This window comes from Poecilia latipinna, unplaced genomic scaffold (genome assembly GCF_001443285.1).
Source record: "Poecilia latipinna isolate Pla-1442-1.1 unplaced genomic scaffold, P_latipinna-1.0 Scaffold975, whole genome shotgun sequence".
NCBI lineage: Eukaryota > Metazoa > Chordata > Actinopteri > Cyprinodontiformes > Poeciliidae > Poecilia > Poecilia latipinna.
The window spans coordinates 334,418-344,418 of record NW_015113591.1 but is presented as its reverse complement, the minus strand read 5'-3'; the positions used below and the strand labels follow the sequence as shown (position 1 = coordinate 344,418).

Genomic DNA, 10,001 nt, shown 5'->3' with positions numbered 1-10,001 from the left:
GGTGATAACAGAAATGATGGCAATTAACCCAAATTTCCATCACTCTTCTCACAATGAGATGATGACTAATTTAATATGACGCAGGTTTTATGTGTGTGGGCCGTGGTTGTTTTTTTTACTATATGCAGTTTTTCAGCATATCCTTCAACTGGACAGGAATATTTTCCTACAGTAATGACCCAATCTCAATAATCTGACCACAGTCCCAAACAAGCCATTTTTTAATAATCAGCACAATATTATACAGTTTATTATTATAAATAAACTAATTATTAAAAAGTGTTAAAATCTTTCTGCTTTGGGTTCATATATCAAACTTAAACAGTACAGATACAGTACTGGAAAAAATAATTCTTCAACTAGTTTTAATTAAAACAAAAAAGTTGCTGGTGTCTGGTGTCTATGGCAACAAAACCAGTTCATTGTAACTTTTTAATGACTTCACCACCTAGCCAACCATCTCCTTACTCAAAACTTTTTATAGTATAACAACAATTGCACAATCAGATTTTAAATATTATGACTTATGTTGAAATTATATATTATATGATATTTGTGTTGCATTATTACATACCAATTCAAAAACGTTACTGCTGTAAACTTAAGATAGATCCACTGGTGTTCATACATGGCAACAAAAGGAAGCCCCCAGGGAGTTTAATTACCCTGGGGTGGACCTGTGAGTCCAGCAGGTCCACAATGATGGCCGCCCCCTCAGCCCGCTTGACCCCATGCCATGCCACCGGGTTTGTTGGGAAACAAGAAGGGAAAAGAAAAAAAAAAGAAAAGGCTTTCTTCTCAATTACTCCCGCAGACCCTGGCTGGCGAGCAAACACAAAGGAATCTGGCTTCATTAAAACCATCTCAGCCAGGAAAAAGCCAAACAAGCCAATTTATCTGAAAAGTAGCTGGAGATGAAAGGGACTGTGGGGAGGGAGTCGGACTCTGGAAGTTCCCAGGTTCAGTCCAAAGACAAACCCAGGTATCTTTAGCAAGAACTCAACCTCTAGCAACTTAGTATAAATGTGTATCAGTGTTAAAAGAAAAAGAGAAAACGACAGACAGACAGAGAGAGAGAGAGAGAGAGAGACAGAGAGAGAGACAGAGAGAGACAGAGACAGACAGAGACAGAGAGAGAGAGAGAGAGAGAGAGAGAGAGAGGATATGAGGAACCCTGACAGCAACTCCTTTTCAGACCAAAGGCAAAACTGAAGATTGACAGCTGGGTTTGGGGGGTTTCTGTGCATCGCTGTCATGACGGGGAAAGAGAAAGAAAAATGTAGGCTCCGTCTTCTACTATAAAGGAATTTGGGGAAAAGGGAAGACGCTCATGGGGGAGTAAAGGGAAGGTAGAGATGCTGCCTGAGGGCCCCACACACACAGCAGAAGATGCGTACAGGAGGAGGTGAGACTGAATAAATTAACTGGAGGAAAGAACTTTTGAGTTTGTTTCAAAGTAGTGCAAATTTAAAGGGGACATCGGTGCTTAATTTGGAAGAACGAGGCCCTAAGCAGAATTGCATTTGTGGGCCAAACTTGAGTTAAGTTCAGCACCTAACAGAACCACCTATTCCCCTTTTATACTGTCCATAGTTCACACTTTTTACCATTTTGCATTTAACAAATTGTTCATTTTTTCCGCTGGTATTTATTTTCTGTAGTAATTCTAAAGAGCTTTCCAAAGAGAGAAAATAACTGGATATAAGGCTGAATATTGGCTTCAAAATATAATCACGATATACATTTCATATAAGCCGATACATAATTATTGATTAGTTTTTGTTTTAAATATTTGAAATGCTGCCTAACTGATAACATGACCTTTCCTGTTTTAACCAGTTTTCACTCCCAGTCACATTTTTTACAAAGGCTTACATGGCCCAGATGTTTTGGGGACCCCAAAAACATGCAAATATATACACATTTTTGTTTAGCTTGCAAACAAAGTATTTTATTCAAGTTTCCAAAATAAAACACTAGGCCCAGGTGGTTGGTGGGGTTTGCATGCCTGGGATGCCCTGCTCACAGTACTTCACCTTAACCATGCTACTGATATTAATAGAACAGAGTTGTTTTTATCTCAGGATAAAATGATATCTGAAATAATCAACAGTCAATGAATCAAAAGATATGGCAAACTTTAGACAGTGTGGTCAGTCATATTTATGATCAGATTCTTGTGGCCTCAGCAAGCACCAACATAAAATCTCATCTTTTGAACAGGTCGTGTCTGATATACACCTGAGAAAAACTTTTCCCATAGCTCATTGTCATGATTTCTTCTTGGATGTTATAAACCTGGAATTATTACTTTAAGATTTTAGGACTTTATTTTTTATTTATAGAAAAGGTGCCATTATGTGGACATTTTAGACTAAACCATTTCCATGTAGACTAAAAAAAAAACTTATGTGGGTAGGGCACCAAGCTTGGCTTTAGCCCAGGGGCCCACATCCTGCTAAATCCGGCCCTGCCTCCAGTGTAGTTCAAAGAAAGGAAGGCAGCAGTCGTAGCATGCAGCAAACACTTTGATAGGCAGGCAGTGATTTTTAGCTGAGGGTGCTCTCCGCCAGCGTTGTTAGCTACAAGTTAGAGCAGGTCGGCTATTATTTCTGTGAAAAGCTTTTTTTAGACCGATAAAAGTTAAGTGCAACGTCAACAACAAACTATTTTAAACTCCGCGTTTTTTCCCCGTTTCTGCCGTCTGCGTTTTCACAGGCGCGCGGACACCTAGGCGAGCATTAGCTAAGCAGCAGATAAAGTGGGATAAAGGAGGAAAAACTTACCAATTAACCCGCCGACCATGAAGGCGAGCGCCTGAAACAAAAGCAGAGTAACTCCCAGTATCACCAACTTTTTGGTGCTCATGTTCTCGATTATAGCTCCCGCCATTGTGAAATAAATGTTTCACAACAAAAAAAAACGAGCGAAAAACAAATATTACTGTGGTGGAAGAAGGAGGAGAAAACGCTGCATCCACGACAAGCAGGAAAGACGAGCTGAGCTGAGCTGAGCTGGGCCCCCTCCACTGCTCTGCTCCTGCCTTTCAACTTCGAAGGAGGGGGAAAAAAAGGCAGGAATCACATGACCGAATAGCGCTGTGCTTTATCCCCAAACAGCCAACACGCACTATACCGGGGAAGATCTGCGGAGCGCCACCGCATTGCAATAGAGGCTAGTAATGCAGGTTACGGTGCTGCCAGATGCCTGGAATTGCGCCCCCGTCTGCGGGCTATTTAAAGGAAGCTTTCAGGGGTCCCATCCCACCTAGTGTTCAATAGTCGGCAATAGAATGGAATTTTAACACATTTACTTTCAGTATTATGAGTTCATCGATAGTAGTTTGCAAACAAAACTCCTTTGAAATTGCTAGCTTTCTTATTTATAGATGTACATAAACATTAGCATGTTTTATAATTTCATGTTCTTCTCTGTTCTAGAGGCTAACTACGGGCTCTTGAAGCACTGACTCCAGTCCATGCCTTGTGAATCTCCACCAAATGCCTGAATTGTCTTTGCTTCACAGTCAAATCAACACTGAAGTTAGTTCTGCTTTGTTTACACCTTTGTCTGCCACACTTTTAACCTTCCACTCAGTTTTCTTCTCATTTTTACACTTGGATTCAGCCCACTGTGACCTGCCAGGTTTTTTTTTTTAGGATAAACAGTTTTTTCTGTAGATTATACTCATTGAGGAGCTGTAAGTGAGGTATAAGTATAAAGGGAAGGCAATTTGTTTGTCCTCAGGCAGTGAGACATTTCTACATTTCAGCAACTAGACTATTCAAATTGCTTTACATGATGAAAATATGAAACAACAAACAAAAAAAGCACTACATCGGAGTGGGATGATAAAAGTAAAGACGGAACATCAGATTAAAATTAATGTTTCAGTTAACATTAATTGAGTGCAGGTGTAAACAAATAGGTTTTTCCTGTGATTTAAAGGAATTCAGGGTTTCAGCATCTTTAAAGGTTTCTGGAAGTTTGTTCCAGATTAGAAGAGCAGTCTGGTTGCTTCGAAAGGACAGTGCAGATGTAGATCAAGAGGTTGTCTTCCTTTCTTATTTTATTTATTTATTTTTTAGGCAGATGTTGCAGAATCAGATTTTTCGGTGACATTTGAATTTCACGTCTTTTAAAATGTTCACAGACCCAAAGGTTCCAACGACAAAGTTTTATTCAAAAGCCATTTGCAAACATTTCAGGATTGTTTAAAATGGGAACGAACACACTTAGCGTTTACAAATGTTACACAGTGGGTCCCAAAATTCACAAGCAGGAAATTCAACAAAGAAATGTAGGATGTAACTGGAGTGTGTTCTGTACAATCTTTTCAAATTAAACATGACACAAACAGATATGGGGGGTTTGTCGACTGACGACGGCAGGACACAGAAACAGAGGGGATGTGCTATTTTTGTTTTTCTCATTTTGTTTTACTTTTTACCTGAGGTCCTTGGTAGGTATTATAATCCCTTGCTATACAAAGGCAACAAGCTCTGATTGTAAACTGAACGAATCTGATAACTGTGATAACATTATTATTGGCACTTAGGTATTTGAATAAAGCAGGAATTAAACTGCAACATGGAGAGCTGAAAGATAAGGAGTCGGAATGCAAAGGACAAAGCTGGAGTTCTGTGTTCAGAAACGGGCCCGGATCCTCTCCAGTGGATCCTTGTCCCACATCTTGGGATCCCAAGCCTGGAACCAGCCAGTGAACGTGGGAGGCTCTGCCCCCTGCTTGATGGTGGTGATGGGCAATCCTTTGCGACCAGACGGATCCGAGTCCACGTAATCCTTGGCTGCAATACGAGAGGTGAAAAGAGAAAAAAAACATTATTTTATAGCTTCTACTCTGCAGACACTAGACGTTTAAAATTATGTTTTCAGCTCAGTCTTAATTAAATTCAGTTTATTTATACAAGCGCGCATGTTATCTCAAGGCTCAGCTCTGAACTTCGACTTCCAAGACAAATCGAACACAGTATGAATATCCATTCTGTCCACAGAATGTCTTGGAAGTTAGCAAGAGGAGCTACAATGTGACGCTAGGGAGAGTCTAGGCTTCCCTACTGGACATGGATCTAACATAAGACGGATGTAAAGTAAGTGGAATCAGCACATCTTACAGCAACCTTTTCTCAAACAAAAATCTGAAAACCACTGTACTTAAATTTCCAGCAATTTTAAAAGAATCGTCTATTTTTGTCACACATCTTAGACGTGAAATTTTACTTTTGTGATAATTCTTTAGGGAGCCTAAATGACTGAAAAATTATACATTTATCATCTTCATTAACTTTTCATTTAAGAACCACCCCAGCTGTTCATTCAGAACACCTAACAGAAGAGAATCCCCTCTGTGTTTGTTTACAGCTCTAATGTAACCAACCTATTTTGGGAGCCCCGCTTCTTTCCTCTGCATTCGCCTCATTGCCAACCCAAAGGAAGAGCTGCGGGGAGGAAAGAGACACAATAAGTAAACAGCTCAATCAAGCAGCCTACAGCCACGTGCGATCCTCAAATCAAAACCATGACTCTGCACCGTCTCTGAAGCATTACGTGCTAAAATTACATTTCAGGAGTGAAAAAACTCTGATCTTACCTGATCCCAGGCATCCAGGATCATGACATCGTCAGTGGCCAGGTCTGACTGTGTGAAGTCTCCTGGCACTTCTTCCACCTGAGCACCAGTGCAAATGGAAACTCAGATTGGCAGCATGCAGGTTTTACTAATGCATTATAGCTCAATGATAAAATGTCTTTAACTAATATATATTTAGCATCTATGGATAAAAATGAAGGAAGTTGTTTTCTACTTACAATAAGTCTTCCGGTTTTGTTAGAGCAGCCGAACAGACGAGGAGGTCTGTCTGTGCTCTGCAGGCTCTTTGACGTCTGGTACTCCTTTTTGCCACCCAGAGCAGACCAGAAATCAGCTGGAAAGGAAGAGAAAAGAACAACCGTCAAATGAAAGTAGTTTGCTCCATCTGAGAAACCAACGCTCTACTTGCTTGAAGGTATGTGATTTTTCTTTATGCTAGTCCAATGAGTTCAAGTCCTCAGGCAGTGAGACACTTAAAAAATCACTGGAATGACCAGAGCTTTCTCATTTTGAGCACTGACTAACACAGCGCTGCCCCATCCTCACCTGTTGCTGCACTGCTGGTCAGATGTCTGGCACAAGACAAATGTGACTGCACTTGCTAAATACATGACAGTTATGTCAGCATATTTGTTAAAAGGGAGTATTATGTGTTTTCGAGGTACATGGTGCCATTTTAAAGCACAATTAAATAACTATGTTACCTTTTGCTGCTGTAAAAATGAGATATATATGAATATGACTTAAAAGAAATTTTACGTCCTAATTTAAAGCTTTGAAATTGGGCCTCTGTCTCTTTACAAACTCTTGCTCTTTCTGAAACTCTGCCTTCAGGAAGTTATCAAAACATCGCTCCTCTATTAACCCTTTAGCAAGTTACTTACTGAGAAGTAGATCATATAATGAGCTCAGCAGATGTGAAGTTCCACCAGGTGTTCGCGAATTGCTATGGGCTAGTCTAAAGGAGATGAGCCGGAGAAGGCTGCTCTGTAAGACGGAAGCTTGGAAACTGCACCTCTAAGGAGGAGCTGCGCCTCGAAGGCGGGGCTAAGTCCAACAAGTGTTTTGTACAACTGAATGGCTGCCATGGAGATTAAGGTATTTCTCAAACATGCATGAAGGAATCAAAGCCACACTCCAGGTATGTTTGTGATTAGGGAATTAAAGCTCAAAAAAGTTGATTTTACATGTTGCTGCCCCTTTAAGTCCTTCTTTCACTCCTAGCCCCATGCCTCAATTCCCAACATAATAAAACTCAGAATGAAATCATGTTGTCTTTTGGTTTTGGTGTTCCACACCAAGACGGCTCCCATCTCGCTACCCATTAAAAAACGGATTAGGGTTAGGCGTTCATGACTTGTTGGTATTCATGACAGGAAATGAATCACGGCCTTCTTGCTCTGGAGACTAGATGAATCATCTGTATCTAGTCAAAACCAGACCTGAAGCATATGTGCAATAAATTACAGTGATCCCTCACTATAACGCGGTTCACCTTTTGTGGTCTCGCTGCTTCAGATTTTTTTGTGCAGTTTTTTTCACAGTGCATTGTGTTCTGCGTCCTGATTGGCTAAACAGTCTCCAAGCTCCTTCGCTAAATGTGTGCCAATAACGTCACTAACGTATTTAAATATAAGAAATACAGATTGGCCATTCAGGAGACGAAAGCTGAAAACTTTGAATGCCTGCTGAAAAAAATTGTGCCAGAGGCAGCGCAAAACATTGCATAAAAAATTTTATACAATGTATTGTACTGTGTACTGTGATTTTGTTTACATCAATTGGGTAGTAAATAATGAACAAAAGACTCTATTTTCAAAAAATGTATTAAATTATTGTTGAACAACCAACTGACTCGTGTTTTCTCCCAACTTTTGCTGTCAAATTTTTGTGGACTAGTGTAGCGTAGCCACCAGGAGGAGTATGGAGTAAAGTAATTAGCCCATAGATGAGGTAAACTGCTTGTGAGAGCGAAAAAAAATCAATGTCATATCAGTTCGAAAGGCTAGTAAACAGATTCATCAACGACATTCAATAAAATAAATATCTATATTTAGTTTTATAAAGGCATAATATAATTCCAGTTAGTTACTTTTCCCCATTAATTGCCGTGTTTATCTCAGTTAATGAAAATATTCTTTCAATTTCAGTTTTTTGTTATTTCATTAGTTTTAGTTAACTGTAATAACTTTGATTGCCAGTTGTCCATCGAAGGAACCAGAGCTGGTCGGCTGGTAAGAATCTTGTTCAATCGTCCACATCTTTCTCTACATGCGTTGACTTTGAGACCCACCTGGCTCCTTGCCCTCTGACACATTGCTGGGACTGCCACCCAAAAAGCCCACAACATGCTTGGCTGCGTTCATCTCCTCCTCACTGGCTCCTACGCCTCGCCACACAAACAGGCCATTTGGAGATTTCAGCACAAACACATCATTGGTGTTCAGGTTGGAAGCAGAAGCCTCGACCTGAAAGAGGAGGTAAAGAAAACTTAGAACCTGTGCTACACACCATAAATCGTCATCCCTGCACACCAACTCACCTCCACGGCCCGTGTGGCACCAGATGAGCTCTGGCGGATGTGAAAGAGACGAGTGGCAGCGGCCTGTGACTGCCCGTCTTTACGAGAAGTTCCGCCGCTGTGGATGATCATGGGTTTGCCCTGGAAGATGCTCATCAGGTGGGGAGGCTCTTGACCCTGAGTCACTCTCACCTGTGGATAAGTGGAACTAAGTTATTTATTTAATCCAAAGGAGAGGGCAGCAGCTTCTCCAGTTACCGCAACTGGGTCACAGTTGCAGTAATTGCAGTGCCACATATTGGAAATGTTCTTCAGGTGATAGGAGGCTGACTTTGCAACTGTCTTTATGTGACTTTGAAGGTTCAAACCTGAGTCCATCACTACTCCCACTACATGCATCGGTAACTTGTTGCATTATTTCTTATAACCCGAGCAGAGAAGAGGGGCACTAAGATGGAACCTTGGGGTACCCCTCATATGATTTCTGTCTGATGAAAAATCACATACTGGTACAAAGAAGTCCCTATTCTTTAGTTAAAACTCAAACCAGTCATGTACTGGATCAGAGGGTCGTTTCAGTAGTATGTCATGGTACCAACAGAGCCATGATATACCATGATAGGTTTCCCCACAGTTCATATTTGCATGTATGCAGATGTCAATGAACACTTTGACAAAGGCATTCAACTCAATATTCTGTTTATTTTAAATTTTTCTTCTCGTGCCTGTAATTCACTGTTCATTAACTTGTTAAATGATTATCAATTACATGAAGCTAACAAGTCCTGCATCAAATGAGTCAAGACATAAAAACTCAGTAGAGTGGGTTTATTTTAGCATAGCTTTAAAACGAATCACTAAGGAATTAAATTCTGATACCTTGGTGTTCTTTTAAAAGGCTACTGTGAAAATAGGGTTTGTTAAAAAATTAAGTCACACTGCCCTCTGCTGGATATCTGCAGTAGTTATTTTTGTTTGCGTTATCAAATGAAATAACGTTGAATAGATTTTCAGATTAGCATGGCACAAGAGTTCTATTTTATATGATCCATATCAAGTTGTAACTGTTTGTCAAGTTGTACCTAAAGTTGGTTGAATAAATTAAAAATCAAGCAAATTTCATATTTTCAGTTTTTAATGTCTCAATAAATTTCAGTTTTCAAAAAAAATATTAATTTAATCATTTTTCATTCGAAAAACAGAGAATCTTTTTTTTCTATTTTGTATCTGTTAAGGAACTTGCAGATGCAACTTAGCTTAATCTGGCAGCGTGCATCAAACTGTGACATTTTTGTTTGAGCCGCACACCGTCCCTTTGTAAATGTAATTTATTATGATCTATGACTTTCTGAACTAGATACCAGTTTTCTCTGTTTGCCTGCATAACCAAGAGGTGTCTGTGTGTGTCATGTTCCAACCTGAACTGGGGATCCTCCCATTGAGTCATCCAGCTTCACTGTGAGGAAAGCTGAAGCCGCCAGTTCGTCCTGCGTGCATTTCAGCCCCTGCCTGATGGAGGAACACACACAGTCTGAGAGATTCTCCTTCAGCTCGTCTCCAGCATTTCTAACTGTGTCTGAGCTCTGGTTCCTCACCAGGTGTAGATGATGTGTTGCTCCCTGCTCCCCTGTCTGTAACTGTAGAGGATGAGGTAACAGTCTCCGCCATAGAAGTGGCCGTGAGTAGCAGGATCCACCGGGACCTTATCCCCGCCTTCCACTCGCCAGATCTGAACACCAGAGAATGTTTTTTTTTTTTTTTTTACCAAGGTTATTACAGTTAATGAGAACGAACAGAATAGCAAAAACTGAAATTGAGGAAACACTTTTGTTAACAGAAATAAATAAAAACAATAATCAATGGGGGGGG

The 10,001-nt window shown here is 40.3% G+C and overlaps 2 protein-coding genes across 2 annotated transcripts in view; both read right to left on the bottom strand.

The window, feature by feature from the left end:
* Positions 1-3,200, bottom strand: part of wls (Wnt ligand secretion mediator) — a 43,692-nt gene extending 40,492 nt beyond the window's left edge. Inside the window, exon 1 of the mRNA XM_015050086.1 lies at positions 2,787-3,200. Within this exon, the coding sequence (XP_014905572.1) occupies positions 2,787-2,892 (106 nt within the window). The 5' untranslated portion in view covers positions 2,893-3,200. The remainder of the gene's footprint in view (positions 1-2,786) is intronic.
* Positions 3,201-4,162: 962 nt separating this feature from the next.
* Positions 4,163-10,001, bottom strand: part of scinlb (scinderin like b) — a 32,779-nt gene continuing 26,940 nt past the window's right edge. Inside the window, exons 10-17 of the mRNA XM_015050103.1 lie at positions 9,728-9,861; positions 9,551-9,641; positions 8,154-8,324; positions 7,905-8,079; positions 5,830-5,945; positions 5,612-5,689; positions 5,399-5,459; positions 4,163-4,808 (exon numbers count right to left, since the gene is read on the bottom strand). Coding sequence (XP_014905589.1) covers positions 4,648-4,808; positions 5,399-5,459; positions 5,612-5,689; positions 5,830-5,945; positions 7,905-8,079; positions 8,154-8,324; positions 9,551-9,641; positions 9,728-9,861 — 987 coding nt within the window. The 3' untranslated portion in view covers positions 4,163-4,647. The remainder of the gene's footprint in view (positions 4,809-5,398; positions 5,460-5,611; positions 5,690-5,829; positions 5,946-7,904; positions 8,080-8,153; positions 8,325-9,550; positions 9,642-9,727; positions 9,862-10,001) is intronic.